Here is a 15,871-nt window from a genome sequence, read left to right on the forward strand (position 1 = left end):
ACGCACTTTACCATTGGGAGTTGGGTCATCTAGACCCACTAGACAGAGCTCTGAACCTTTTTTCTTCAATGATTTGTGATCTTCACTGGTGTCCATGGATTACATGAAATCTTTCCACCTTTATCCACCTTGGTCATGGTAGGGAGAACACGTCAATGGAAGGGGGGGCTCATCTAGGATAGCAAAGGGATAATGAAGGAATTCAAAAAAAATTTATCAGGTTTTTGACATTACTTCCAGCTTAAAGAATGTTATAAAAAAAGGAAAAAATAAAATAAGAATGATGATGAAAAATAGCAAACTGATGAAAGTTGGATTCAGAAACTGTCAGGGTGTCAGAGCACAGCAGGTTTCTTACAGACCGGCCTTCCTCCGTGTTTCCTGCAGGCGTCTTCCTCATCCCGTACCTGCTGATCGTGATTGTTGGAGGAATCCCCATCTTCTTCCTGGAAATTGCCCTGGGCCAGTTCATGAAGGCTGGAAGCATCAATGTGTGGAACATCGCTCCTCTCTTTAAAGGTGACAGCCGTACGCCACGTGGATGCACCACACATTTTCTCAGCTACTTTGGGACGTTCTTGTCTGAATAATTTTGGTTTAAATTATTTATTCTATTCATCAGTTGAAGGGGCTGTTCATAAGTTTGTTTATTCTCCTTAAAAAAAGTGTCATATTGATGAAGTCAAAAGTATTTTTCCTAAAGGTTTGCAGTTAATTTGGTTAACAGTCCAGCAGAATAAACAACTTCACGGCAACAGTCACATGATCTGCATCGCTCATACTCTGAATCACTGAAGGCTTCTGTCAGCCCTGTGAGGAAGTTTATCAGAGGTGTACGTGCCTGAATGCACTCACACAGATACCACATGTGCATGTACACACATGCACACACGCGGGTTGTGCTGTCTCTCTCACCGTTCTTCAGCAGAGCCCTTTACTCTTCTGGCTGCACTCATAACTGGGCTCCAGCTCAGATGTCCCGGCTGCTCTGTGCGGACAGAACTGCGGTCCGGTCTAGTTCCTGCAGAGCGGAGTGGAGGAACACACTTGGAAACCCATCCACAGCTCAGCGGTCAGGCTGGTATTTGCCTGGACTCCCTGCAGCTGATGACTCGTCTCACCTTTTCAAGTGTTGGATGTCCCTTATGTCAGCCTCAGACCTTTTTCACAAAGCTCCTCTAGTTTTCTCAAAGAAACCACATTTTATCTTTAAATCAGAAAATGTGCTTTTTGTCATTTTTTTGTTGGTGTTAACGTGAGTTTAGAGGCTTTATTGCCCTGAATACTTCAGGTTTGTTACTATTTAGTCTTGTTTTTTTTCAAAGATACACAATTTTTACAACTCAGGACAAAGAGGGATTATGTCTTTTGTCCAATGATTGTTAGGCCTGTGTTTGTTGGTCAATAGCTGCTCAACTCACTGATCCGCAGAGGCCCCACTTCAGTCCCTATGGAGGGATGCTTGCAGTCCCACCAGGGGAGGCCTCACTGCTGGAGTCATCCAGTTCACATTTAACAAACCAGTGAGGAGGACCTTTGAGTTAAAGAATAACTTTATTGTCTCTGGAGGAGAATAATTATACTTACTGAGTGTTTCTAGGACCTCCAGCCTGTTAGTCATTGTGACCACAACAACACAGATGTTCCAAACAGCAGTGTGAGTCAGCTAAATGCTGGTTGCCATAGTAACTTGTCAATAGTTGATCAGCTGTCAAACTTCAGACTTAGCTGTCTTAGGCTGACATCATCTGCTGACCTGATTTCTGCTGAACCGTCTTCAGATGGGAGATCAGCTTCAGGAAAATGCCTGAAACTTTCATTCCCGTTGAGATAAACAGCTGGAGTTCCTCATTAGTGAACCTCCACCATCGCTGCTGCACATCCTCGCCTTCACCGAACTCCACTGTCAGTCTGGAGGAGCTGCTTCCCTCCCAGCAGATCTGGCTGATCGGGTTCAGAACCCGAGTCACGAGTCCCAACGCTGAGCTCTTTGAAAAGGAAAATAGTTTTCTTTGGATAAAAGAAGACTTTATCACTTCATCAGCAAATCTTTTTCATCATGGCAGCACCAAGAGAGTGATGTCAGAAAGTAAAGGGTCTTTAACTCAGAAGTAACTATTCCTTCTGTTCTGAGTTCTCTTTGTTCCTCGCTGTACAGCTGAGGTGTTGTGCATAAAGACACGTGTCATGTGGAGAAAATTTGAATAAATTTCCCTTCTAGGATGAATAAAGTTCATCTTATCTTATCTAATCACCCCCTCTACAACCTGTCTGACCTCCTTTAAACTGCTGACTCTTCCGTTCTTCAGACTGTTTGATACTGAGGATCATAAAACTGTTGTCCAGACTTCATCAGGTCACACCAAAGTTCCCCACGCTCGTTTTCATCGCCTCCTCACAGCCAGAAGCTGCAGCCTGCTGGTTTTAAAGGCTCCACGCCGGATCAGCACAGCATGTGCCAGGTCCCGCTGTGGGGGCCACAGGACTGGGACTCATTTGGGTTATAGAATGAGGTGAAAATAAAGAAGTCCTGATGAAGAAGGACATCATGGTGCAGGGAAAAAGAGGACAAGAAAGGGACTGAAAGCAGCAGCTAAAGAGGAGGGGTGTGCATCCATTCATCCATTCATTTATAAAGCACCTTCCTCCACCAGCCAAGGATGCCCACTGTACTGTACACAGGGAGAACAAACAGAACATTATACAATCATAAAACATCAAAGAATAAAAAGAAAAAATTCAAACTAGCATGATAACAGGGCTAGACTGATGCCAAGGCGCTGAAATGGAGGACCAATTCTGTTTTCAAACCCATGAGCGTGACCTCTCTGATGGCCGGTTGAAACTGATTCCACAGTCTTGGAGCCAACACAGAAAATGCACAGTCCCCCCCGAAACTTAGGTTTGGTTCTGGGAACCATGATCACAAACTGGTGGTTGGAGTGTAAGGACTTTAGGGGGGAGTATCTTAAAAGCAGACTGGAGGGGTGAGAAGGTGCCGTACCGGCCAGGGACTAAAATTAAGGACCAGAATTTGAATAAAACCCAGTATTGCACTGGCAGCCGGTTCAAAGAGACCAAGATGGGTGTCATGTGGTCAAAGTTTTTTGCCCCACAAACCATAAAATAAATTTGGCTGTTGCAATTTGGAGCAGCTGCAGTCTGGATATTGATGCCTTGAGTAACTCAGCATTTAAAAAACTGCAATAATTTAGTCTGGAAACCACAAAGGCATGGGCAACAATTTCAAGGTTTGTTTTTGATATAAAAGACTTAATCCTAGCTAGACGTTGCATCTGCAGAAAGCAGGAGCTGGTCACGGCGTTTATTTGGAGGTCGAGCTTCAGAGCTGCAACAAGTTTCACAGCCAGGATCCACAGACTGTTCAAGAGGGGCAAGAGAGACCAGATCAAGACCATGTTCTTTTCCACCACTAGGGGTAAATACAATGACCAAAGTTTTGTTTTCATTTAGGCCAAGAAAGTTCCAAACATCCACGACCTAACTTCAGCAAGGCAGTTGATTAATGTGTTAATTGTGCAAACGGTCCCTTGCATACAGGGACATATATTTGGCAGTCGTCGGCATAAAGGTGAAAGTTCACCTTATGCTTCCAAAACAGCATTCCCAGTGGAGCGAATAAATAGATAGAAAATAATAATGGGCCCAGAACCGACCCCTGAAGAAGAGTGTTACTCTTGGATGAGTAAAGACCCATTCTAACACAGGAAGACCCGTCAGTAAGGTAAGACAGCATCCACTGTAGGCCTTCCCTGGAAAGTCCCGCCCATTGTTCCAGCCGGTCAATCAGGATCTCGTGATCAACTGTATCAAAAGCTGCAGTGGTCTGTCTCACTACCGCCTGTTTAAAATTGAGTGGAACCAGAGAGGAGGCAAGACAAGCGTTAAGAATAGTTAAGACAAAAAAAACAGGCTGGCAGAACATCACTAGAGGACCCAGCTGGCTTTAACATTGATACCACTCTTTCTAACTCGATCAGAGTGGAGTTGGTGGAGAAAAAGTGGAACATTGTGTAAGAGAGGACCGAATACCAACAACCTTGTCCATAAAATTATTTCACAACTTTCCACAGAGCCTTCCATAGAGCTTCTACTCTCATCAGAGTCCAATAAAGAGCCCAAAGTTTGAATCCTTGTGCTACCTTAGATGACCCCCCCCCCTTCCATTGACGTGTTCTCCCTACCATGACAAAGGTGGATAAAGATGGAAAGATTTCATGTAATCCATGGACACCAGTGAAGATCACAAATCATTGAAGAAAAAAGCTTCAGAGCACTGTCTAGTGGGTCTAGATGACCCCCTTCCCAAAGTTAAAGTGCCTAGGATAGCACAAGGGTTACAAAGGATTTGCTGATTGCCCGAAGGAGAAGAGATAATGACAGTATAAAATTGTCTTCTAGCTTTTGTTACAGCTTCCTTAGAGATCCAACCTTCAGATGAGGGCCTTGGTGTTCTGATGGTGAAAAGAGCAATCTCATCCAATAATTCCGAGCACAGCAGTTCAAACTGTGGAAACCATCTGTGGTAATTGGGGAGGAGCATGAAGTCAGCCACTCCAGCGAAAATATAGCAGAAAATTCAGCAGCTTTTCCTTGGCCCAAGCCCCGCCCATCTGACAGGAGCAGGCTTAGGGGCAATAATGAATGGCAGAACAAAGTCGAGTAAAACTGCTGAATGGTCAGAAAAAGCTGTCTTCACAGTCTTGACTGAGGTGAGAAGAAACCCAAAAGACAAATCTGAGTCCAGAATATGTCCATGACTGTGTGTCGGGTCAGAAACCCACAGCACAAGACCAAAAGAATCCAACACATTAAGAAAGGCCTTGACGGCTGGTTTGTCAGGGCAGCACAGAAATGATAAAATCACCTTAAATCAACACAGAAAGTGTGCAGCAATTCAGAAAAATCTATTAAAAAGCATTTGACGATAAATCAAAAGCCCTAAGAAATTAGAGGACGGGCCCAGATCAAAAAGGCAAAAGTCAAAAAGTAAAGCTGGTGTAAGGTGTGACTTAAAAACACAAACAGTCCACCTCCTCTTCCACAGATCGGGGTACATTCAAACCAGAACAGTTGGCCGGTAAAAGTTCCAGCAGAACACCTGACTGAGCAGGAGGGATCCAGCTTCCTACAATGTCCAGAAAATCCAGCTTTTGGGAATTCAAAAAGTCTTTCAACACAAAAGATTGTTCATGACAGATCTAGCATGGATTAGTCCAAAGCTCCCTGATGTTGGGGCACAGTCTGTGGTCTTTGGTGATGACTCAGCGGCAGAGAGCGTCACCCTCTGAACTTGTAGCAGATTTGATGAGTCGCTTTTTCTCCAACCCACTCGATACCGCGCCGGCCTGACAAGGGAGTCAGACCCCAACAACAGAAAGCAGGCTCGGCTTTGGACACGAAAGCAGTCTCAACGAGGTCAACAGCTGACCTCTAGGTACACAGGGGCAGGACACGTCAGTCCTAGAACTGGGACAGCTGGCAGAAGGCGAACAATTCTCCCGCCTACTGCTGCGGCGAGAAACAGCTGTCCGACAAACAAACACCAGAACTCCCAAGCTTACCGAGTGTAGTGGCTCAGAGTCCAACCGACAACCACAGAGGAAGGAGAAAAACGTTCAGATCCAACAGTGGCTCGGTCATAAGTGAGGAGGGCGCCAGTATTTTGCACTAGTCTTAGGAAAAACAATCAAACGTTAGGCGACAGACCGATGGCGTGCCATGAACATTGGTGCCATCTTGATCTGTTCCGCTCTATGGCCGAGGGAAAGTTAGAAGTCATCGACAAATGTGAAATTGAGATTTGACCAAACGGTGGAAACCAAGTTAAATAAAAAATCCAGCAGAGTTGGAAAATTTATCTCTGTAGTTCAAACTTGAATTTTTTTTTAAAAAGATAGAAAGCTTTTCTTTTTCCTTACATGTTCAAAACTACACGCTCTTCACTCCAAAACGATCAGTTTGAGGAAACACGTCTTAGTGACGAGTTGTTTTTTCTTTGTAAGACAATTCTCTAAACCCACTGGCCGGTTTTGTTTTCTTTCTTTTTTGCTTGTTGGAAGAAAAATGTTGAAATGGTAAAAATTGTTGACTTATTTCTGTGGGTCCTGTCTTTGCAGTGTTGCATGTTCACACATGTGCACACACATGCACACACATGCTGAGGCATGCACAAACTTTCATGATTTCCCTCTTGCTGCCCTGCAGGACTTGGTTTTGCCTCCATGGTGATTGTGTTCTTCTGCAACACCTACTACATCATGGTTCTGGCCTGGGGCTTCTACTACCTGATCAAGTCCTTCAGCTCTACTCTGCCCTGGTCCACCTGTGACAATGAGTGGAACACTCCCAGCTGCATAGAGATCTTCCACCACCAGGACTGCAAGAACGCCAGCCTTGCCAACACCACCGTGGGCAACAGCAACATGACCTGCGCTGACCTGGTTGATGCCCGCTCCCCCATTATAGAATTCTGGGAGTGAGTCTCCTTCTTGTCCTGCTGGTCTGGGTGTTGGTTGGGGACCAGAAGCTTGATTGTGGTCCTGTTTGTGGTCTCTATGCAGGAACAAAGTGCTGAACATCTCATCTGGTCTGGACGAACCTGGAAAGCTGAACTGGGAGCTGATGCTGTGCCTGATGGCTGTCTGGGTTCTGGTTTACTTCTGTGTCTGGAAGGGAGTGAAATCCACCGGGAAGGTAATGTCTTTAGTGTCCTTGTGTCTGGTTTTTCACAGGCCTGTGACACAACCAGACATGTTTGCTCAGTAGCTCAGACATGCACAGAAACCTACAAGCTTAACGCCCCACTCTGATCATGTTTTAAACTATTTTCCAAATGTTTCCATTTTCCAGTGGTCTTTTGATGAGAATTATGTCATTTTTAGCCAAAATATGGAAAACCTGTGTCGTTTTCGAGGACATAGTTGCTGCAGAGCAGCAGGAATTCGAGCAGCAGAAATTCCCCTCTGAGTTGTGGTTGGACCATTGGTGTGGAGTAAGCCTCCCCAGACTTCCCATACAGTCCCTCACAACCCCCAGCTAACATTAGTGAGGAACACTGGAGCTATCCAGCTGCAGTTTTGATCCAGATGCCAGCTCAGGCGAGGAAAACAAAGACAACTGGAGCAGAGCAAAGAACGTGTGGCCGGATGCTTGTAGTTTGTATGTAACAACTCCAAGCTTTTTCAAGCTGCATTTCTTGTCTGCTCCTGATTTACCACAATTTCAATGAAGAAATACTCAGAAAGGCAGTTTTCATTATAAATGTCCTCCACCATGAGACAAATGCTGCAAAAACGTGTTTAAAACACAATTTTCATTGGACTGCATCTTTAGAGGAGATGGCAAGTCTGCTCAAGACTTGTTTTTATAACAACTCTGTTTGTCAGTGAATGTTATCCACCTCTGGCTGATGAGCCTGCAGAGTTCATCATCATGAGAAGAAAGGATTCTCATAGTTGGTCCTGAGGAGAAACCAAAAAACCTCATGAAGTCTTTAAAGTCCTGATAGAAGTCAGAATGACAGAAGAACCATCCTGAGCATGAACTCAAAGCGGCCCGCTGGAGGAGGCCGACGGTCCCTCAGCGAGCTTCCAGGGAAACCACAGCTGGATTGGTTGAGAGAAAGTTTACCCGACAACCTGAAGTGTTCCTTCAAAAGTGCCGCCTTCAGCTGACCGCTCTGCATGTGCATGCATGTGTCACTGCCACGGCAGACCCAAACACACTGGCCACAGGCTTGGCTTAGTGTTGCTATGGCTACCATGTGTGGGGTCAGCTGAGCCTGTGATGTGGCAGACTGTGATTGGCCGCCTGGTGGGAGGGCCGCCTGACTGCAGTGGGACGTGACTGAGACACCCTGGCAAATGAAACCTGCTCCGTCTGCAGATTTGCCTGAAGGCTGAGGCGTCACGGCGCTGCGTGACAGCGGCGTGTGCGTTCATGCCACGGAGAAGAAACTTGCAGCATAACAACAGATGAGCGTAAACACAGAGGAGTTTAAAGGAGTTAAAATTCACTCTTATGTGAGAAAAAACGCAAAGTCAGAACAAACCCCTTTCACACAGAAGCACAAAATAGTCATAAAAACTTTAGAACCAAAGAAACACAGAAAAAGCAAATGAATTAAAAAAAGTTATTTTTTAATAAAAATGATGAATAACTGTTAAAATGATCCAGAATCCCTGATGCCTGTGCAGAGTTTTTACCCACTCAGACTATTGCAGCGTGGTTCGGTCCGGTCCAGTCCGGTCCGGTCCGGTCCGGTGAAGGTCGGATGGTTGTATCTTTGTGAAAGACATAACAGAGAAACAATATCCGTAACCCTTGTTCTAGGCACTTTAACATTGGGAGTTGGGTCATCTAGACCCACTAAACAGTGCTCTGAACCTTTTTTCTTCAATGATTTGTGATCTTCACTGGTGTCCATGGATTACATGAAATCTTTCCACCTTTATCCACCTTTGTCATGGTAGGGAGAACACGTCAATGGAAGGGGGGGGTCATCTAAGATAGCACAAGGGTTAAAACCAGAACAAAATGACTTGGTGGGCACTTCCTGGAATGTGTTTGCTGACGTGTGAACAAAGTCTGAAGCAACACCCCACCTCAGCCACCGTCATCATCTTCATCATCCTCTGTTAGATATTTCTTCAGAATGTGCAGATAATTGATCATCAGTGGGTTTTAAGGGAGTGTTAGACTTCTGCTAAATTCAGAAAAAAAACTTTTATTGGAGGAAAAGCAGAGCGGCCTGACTGAGAGGAGAAGCAGCTCACAGCTGATGCTCCGGCTGAACCTCAGTCCTCTGATTCATCTGTGGATTTCCTCATAGATTGTCAGATGAAGGTTGGATTGATGTTTTAGATCTTCTCAGGCGTGGTCCTGAACTCTGTGTGATGACGAAGAAATGCTCCTTTCACTCTTCATCTTCATGAGTCACTGAGAGTTCTTCAGAATGTGCTTTTGGGGTTTCAGTCATGTCATTCAGACAAAGCAGCTCTGGACTTGTGAGGCTGTTTCCTAATGTACGCAACAGATCAAGGCAAACCCAGACCATTACACCACCTCTGCTGTGTTTTACACAGTGCCAACAACATGCCCTACTTGAGTTCCAGGAACTGTGTTTGTATCATTGACTGTATACAGAGAAATGGACAAAGTGACCCCTCCCAAGAAGCTAAAATCCCGTAGACTTCTGTGGAGAAATAAACAGCTTTTACTCAGTCATTCTATTGGTCAGAAGAACTGTTCTTGATCTAAAACCTTTTCTTAACATCTGCTTGATCTTAATTTCTTCATGACATTTTTTCTTTATTACAAGTTATTTAAGTTATAAACTTACGTGACATGGATGAGCAGTCCAGTGCAGCAGTGGGAATACCATTGTTACAACCTGACTCACAATGTTATAATGTTGTTACTATCAATTGTAAATGATCCATGAAAATGAAGGAACAGCTTTTGTGTGCTGAGCTGGATGCTCTTCATCTGCTGGATGATAGGAAGTTGCTCTGATCCTCAGATATACCTCTCTATGCTGATGTCTCTCAGTTTACAAGACTTCAAGGACGTTTTAATCAAACTAAAAAATACTGACAACAATTTTGACTAGAAAACTGAAAGCTAGACTGAGCAGGATGAGACCTGCCTTGTCTACTCCGCAGACCTGGTCCACAACAGAAGGACTCTGGTTCTCCGGGACTTTGTGCTGACAGGAACTCTTCTTCTGGGCTCAGAGGAAAACTGTGGAGTGTGATGAAAATGTGAAGTGAACTTGGAGAAGAGCGGCCTGCAGGTTCTGCTCCGCGTTTCCTCCTGCTGCTCCTCATGTCAGTCTGTGAGATTCTCAGCTGCTGCTGCTGAATCTCAGACTCCTCCTCCTGCAGCTCAGGAGCTTCTAGTCTTTTTTCTGGAATGGATATTTTCTGTTGGACCACAGGCGACATGTTTGAACCTTTGCAGTTGGGGTGCAAACAGAGTGTTGGGATTGATGGGACCTGTAGGAGAGGGTTTGCACGGCAGCTCATCACAAAAGCTGATCTTCTCCATCAGAGGACCTGCGTTCTGTTCTCCAGCTCATGTGCAGAACAATGTGTGCTGAGGCTTTTCAGTCCAAGTGCTGCCAGTGAAAACCTTGCTGAAGCCCGGGGGTCTGCTACAGCTCCCGTCAGGCCCCCCTCCGTCCTGCTGCCCTGTTTGTGGGTAAAACTAACAGCTGACTGAAACGGGACTCTGTCGGGGACTGGCTGCTCTCCATGGTGCTGAAAGTGCTGGTGCGCTCCGCCGCAGCAGGCCGCGTATCAGGCCGTATCGTCTTCCCTCTGGCCTGTTTTTGTTAGCTGGTTCTCACAGTTTCAGCTCCTCGCTGAGCTCTTATGTAAACAGACTGCACACATTCCCCATCCTCCTTCTCCCTTATGTAACTGAATATTCAGGTCAGGTACATGAAGGTCGCAAGTGACGATTCCTCCTCTTGAGGAGGAATCTGGAGTTTGCTCTTGATGCTGTAAAAAAGGAATAACATATGAAGATAAAAATAATTTAGATAAACTTTTATCATTTCTAAATTTCACTGTAAGGTTTATGCTTAAAGGTCCAGTTCAGATCCTTGGCTCTGCAGTCGTCTGCAGCAGCTCTTCCTTTTGGTGTTTGGCAGATTATTTAAAACATTTTTTTGACAGATATGTGACTAAATTTAATTAACAAACATGTGATCTTGAAAAAGCTCACCAAAAATGTCGGTAGGGGTTTTAGTGATTCAGCAGCTGGTAGAAAAGACACTTTCACAGCCTCACGCCTTTGTGGAGTCACTGAAGTCTGAAGTCTGGTTCTGAATGTCACTCCAGAACATCTGGCAGATGAGGTCTGGACCTCAACCTCTTGAAAATGCGATTTCTCCTAAATTGGCAGATCACCTCTTTTTCTGGAGGTGATCTGGTTTGAGTTGGTTCCCAACAGCACTGGCTGGGAGTTTTCAGAATCATTCCTCTCTGCTCATCCTCTCAGTGGCAGAGGTGGAGTTTGGAGTTTTCATGGGAACATCCCAGCTTCAGCTGCTTCAGCTTCAGATTTCAGGTTTGGGGAAACTGCGCTCGGCTGTGTATGGTGCTGACAGTTTGGTGTGTGCGTTCCAGATTGTGTACTTTACCGCCACCTTCCCATACGTGGTCCTCATCATCCTGCTGGTCAGAGGAGTCACTCTTCCCGGAGCGTACGACGGCATCATGTACTACATCAAGCCAGACTGGTCCAAACTGGAGGAGGCGCAGGTGAGTCACCACGCTAGACCCTCAGCCCTGAACTCTGACTGTCAGGTGACAGAGGAGAGAATCTTCAGGGAGTTTTAACCTGCCATGGTTGTTTTCTTTGGTAAAATCTCTTGTCTTAGTGATCTTATGGTATCAGTATGGTAGGAACACGTGTTCACTGTCATTATGGGGAAGCTGTGGAACCACGCCACCTGCTGCTGTGATTGAACAGTCCTCCTGAGGGAGAAGAGAGCTGGAGCGTGTTCAGATTGAATTAGGCACCATCACGATGACTGAAAAATGAAACATATGTCTCTGGACCTCCGGCAGCTCTGTGACCTCTGACCTCTCCCCCTGCAGGTGTGGATAGATGCTGGAACACAGATCTTCTTCTCCTACGCCATCGGCCTTGGAGCGCTGACTGCTTTAGGCAGCTACAACCGCTTCAATAATGACTGCTACAAGTACGACACGCACACACTCACGTGCACTCGGATGCCTTTCTGACGCGCAGAAAACCTGGAAGACAGAGCGCAGGGTTCACAGCAGCAACTGTAAATGTGTTTCCACTTTAAACTGAACTTAAAGCTCTCTGTCAGCCTAAAGGACTTGTTCTTACAAAGTCCTCCTCAAATCCTCCATCAGCACTGAGGTTGTGTCTGATTTCCTTCAATAGTCACTATATAGCACGTTCTCCATTTTCTAGTGCTGTCTGAATCTACAGTTACAAAAGCCAGTGCTCGAGAAATTTCCCAGAAGTCTCTACAAAAAACCACTGTGCATCAATGCTCACTGGATCGGCGAATATAGACAACCATGCATTGCGTCGGAACAATTTTTGCCAAAAATGTATTTAAATGTATTTTTTTAATTAACCATCCATGTTTTTATCTTCATAAGACAGTGGTCTCATAATCTTCCCAAAACACTCATTTTCAATAGATTTTAACGTAGTGAAATCGATAACATCACAACCACCGTTAAAAAAAAAAAAAAGGAGTGAGCATAGAGTCCGAATTGCTTTTTACATCCAGGGCACTGCATAGTGCCGTACTAGTAGTTAGAGGTTAGGGTGGGAATTTGGACACAGCCTTATGCTTTAGGTCATGCAGTAAAAATCCTCCAGGTTGTCTGCGTTCCCTGGGCTGTGGCTCAGGCGGTTGATTGAGCCAATGATCAAAGGGTCAGTGGTTCGATCCCCGCTCCCCTCAGTCAACTGTTGTTGTGTCCTTGGGTAAGACACTTCACCCTCCCTGCCTCCAGTGTGGCTCCACTGGTGTGTGAATGTGCATGAATGTCCCGGTGATGGTCAGAGGGGCCGTGGGCGTGAACTGATAACCACGCCTCTGTCAGTCTGCCCCAGGGCAGCTGTGGTACATCAGTAGTTACCATCACCAAGTATGAATGAATGATGGACACACTGGAAGCACTTTGAGGGTCTGGAAAAGCAGATAAATCCAATCCATCATTATTACATTTTTTGAAACATAATTCAAAGTAATTCTCAATTGACAATTAAATATGCAATTTATGCTCGGAGAATAAAAATATATTTTGCAATTTAGAATTTAATATTAGGATTTACAATTTAATGACAATTTTAAAAATGAAATGGATCAATTGCATTTTAAATTGTCGTGGGTTTTTGATGTCATAATTCAAATGACTATGCATTTTGCAAGTTACAATTTACTACTTTAAAAATGACATTTCAATACACGGTTTACTTTAAATTCATTTTAAAGTAACTTAAATGTTTTGCATTGTAAGATGCCAAGCTGTCTTTGCATTAAAATTTGGATGACATTTAAGAACAGCGCTTCCTGGTGTGATGCATTTTCATTTGCATAGCACTGTTTTATGTGTGACAAAATTGAATTGAAGTTGCACAAATAGTTTGAGTGATTAAATGAAATATTTCACATGTTTTATTGTGTACATGTTGACATGTTTTGGGCATTGTTGGAGCCAACGGGTGTGTTTGTGGCATTTGGGTGTGTGTGTGGACAGGCCCACGCCCCCTTTTGGATTTATGTTACTTTTAAACCTGACTGTAATGATTATAAACATCCAGCAACTTGTTACTTTATGCCGCTTCACGGTTCTAACCCCTCCACGGGTATCCCTCTCTCTTCTTCCCTCCTTTTCTTTTCCGTCCGGTCCAACAAAAGACTGTTACAGATATGAGTGAGTTGAATAAAGTTTAGTCTAAATTACAAAAGGGGTTTATTCACATATACCCCTAGTGTGTCAAAAGATCCATAACCCCTGTTGTAACAGTAAAATATGTCCAACACAAGAAGCCTTAAGCTCTCATCTGGTTGCTCAGCTGTTGGACAAGACAGGTTAAGAAAAAAATATTTTTTTGAATTGAATTGCAGACTCAACCTGTCAGGGTGGGGCCTACCACTTTCATAAATTCACTAAATCCCGCCTCAGCATGGCCTTTAAACCTTGTGCTATGCTAGGCACTTTAACATTGGGAGTTGGGTCATCCAGACCCACTAGACAGTGCTCTGAACCTTTTTTCTTCAATGATTTGTGATCTTCACTGGTGTCCATGGATTACATGAAATCTTTCCACCTTTATCCACCTTTGTCATGGTAGGGAGAACACGTCAGTGGTCATCTTGACCCCATAGGACAACAGAAGGGTTAATTAGAGTAGACAGGTTTAAGGATGCTGTGAAAACTACATCTGTGATTTCTGAATGTCTAATTCCTTTGTCCTGATCTCTTTTTCTGGATTCTAAGTTTGGTCATTTAAGTGAAACTGCTTTTCTTTGTGTTTTGATTTTTCCTTTTTTAGTGTGTTGTTTCATTTATTGAAGTTGCTAAGGATTCATTTGTGGTTTTAGATTTGTGTTTCTTTTAAAGACCAGGCTTTTCTTGTTCCTTTCAAAAATCAGTAGACAAAAACAGATGACTCTAAACTGAATTGAGTTTCTAATCATACAGGACATGCATAAAATGAGTATCCATGGTAACAGTGTAAACAACAGCACAGAGACCAGGAGCAGCAGAAGTCAGTTCTGTGACCTCTGTCACAGAGAGACAGTCAGTTGGGGTCAGGGTGATGCAGATGCTGATGCTGTGGTCTCCTGAGGACTGAGAGTCTTTCTCTTCTGCAGGGACGCCTTCGTTCTGGCTCTCATCAACAGCGGCACCAGCTTCTTTGCTGGTTTTGTGGTCTTCTCCATTCTGGGCTTCATGGCTGCTGAGCAGGGAGTCGACATCTCCCAAGTGGCAGAATCAGGTAAAGACGGGCAGCGCTTGTGCGCGGTCAGTAAGGATCCACCACTCAAACCTTACTGACGAGCACTGCGTAACGGTCGCAGACAACACCATTACCTCTTCGTCACCCCACTGAGGAGTTTTCTAGAAGAAACAGTCTGAAGTGCCCATATAGTGGTTAAATCCAACGATCAGCTGAAGCACCTGAAGCACCTGAAGCAGCTGAAGCAGCCGAAGCAGCTGAAGCAGCTGAAGCAGCCGAAGCACCTGAAGCAGTGCAAGTTAAAAACAGGCCAACAAGAGAATGTCTGCTCTCTGAGGAAAAGCTGAATGAATCCAGAGGATTGTTTGTGTTTGTGCGTTTGTGTGTCTGCCAGCTGTGTGTGTATTTATAGCAGTGCAGCACATGACTGGAGCTCACAGATATATTTGGTTTGTCCTCTCAGGCCTGCAGCCTAATGTGGACTCTGTCAGAGCCACATGGTGTCTGCTGTGTTGTAGCGGGACTGATGATAGTAAACGTGGTGATGATGTGAGCGTGCGCGTGCACGTGTGCATAACAGGGAAGCAGTGAATTCTCTTGATGCTTTTCTGTGAAGGAGCTGCAGTTCACAGTTTTCTTGTTTGTCAGGTCCGGGTCTGGCCTTCATCGCGTATCCCAAGGCGGTCAGCCTGATGCCCGTGGCCCCGCTCTGGGCGGCTCTCTTCTTCTTCATGTTGCTGCTGCTCGGACTGGACAGTCAGGTGGCTGAAACTTATCCTCCCTCCCTTTAAGGCGCATCCGAAATCAGCTACGGATTAGAAATATGACAACTTTTAAACCAAAATACCAAAGTGTAGATCATACAGTGACATCATTGAAACCTTGAAGGTCGGTTGTCCCGTCTTCCTGCAGTTTGTGGGCGTGGAGGGCTTCGTCACCGGCATCCTGGACCTGATTCCTGGAAATCATTATCACCGATACAAACGAGAGATCGCCGTGGCGATTTGCTGCTTACTGTGTTTTATTATTGACCTCTCCATGGTAACACAGGTCAGTTGGAAAGCTGGGCTGATCAGCCAACCCCCCCCCCCATCCCATCCAATGTCCTAAACCGAAGCATCTTCCTCTCTGCAGGGAGGGATGTACGTCTTCCAACTCTTTGACTACTACTCTGCCAGCGGCATGACTCTGCTGTGGCAGGCATTCTGGGAATGTATAGTAGTTGCCTGGGTCTATGGTATGCACACACACACACTCACACCCACACCTATGCATGTACACACACACACCCACACACACACACACACACACACACACACACACACACACACACGCACACACACACACACACACACACACACACACACACACACACACACAGGGT

General features: G+C 45.0%; 1 protein-coding gene across 1 annotated transcript in view; it reads left to right on the top strand.

Annotated features, from left to right (window-relative positions):
• Positions 1-15,871, top strand: part of slc6a8 (solute carrier family 6 member 8) — a 32,092-nt gene that overhangs the window by 14,277 nt on the left and 1,944 nt on the right. The window contains exons 2-10 of the mRNA XM_023957060.1: positions 388-519; positions 6,229-6,499; positions 6,585-6,717; positions 11,157-11,291; positions 11,631-11,734; positions 14,402-14,526; positions 15,136-15,248; positions 15,400-15,537; positions 15,622-15,724. Coding sequence (XP_023812828.1) covers positions 388-519; positions 6,229-6,499; positions 6,585-6,717; positions 11,157-11,291; positions 11,631-11,734; positions 14,402-14,526; positions 15,136-15,248; positions 15,400-15,537; positions 15,622-15,724 — 1,254 coding nt within the window. The remainder of the gene's footprint in view (positions 1-387; positions 520-6,228; positions 6,500-6,584; positions 6,718-11,156; positions 11,292-11,630; positions 11,735-14,401; positions 14,527-15,135; positions 15,249-15,399; positions 15,538-15,621; positions 15,725-15,871) is intronic.

This window comes from Oryzias latipes, chromosome 7, assembly GCF_002234675.1.
Source record: "Oryzias latipes chromosome 7, ASM223467v1".
Taxonomy (NCBI): domain Eukaryota; kingdom Metazoa; phylum Chordata; class Actinopteri; order Beloniformes; family Adrianichthyidae; genus Oryzias; species Oryzias latipes.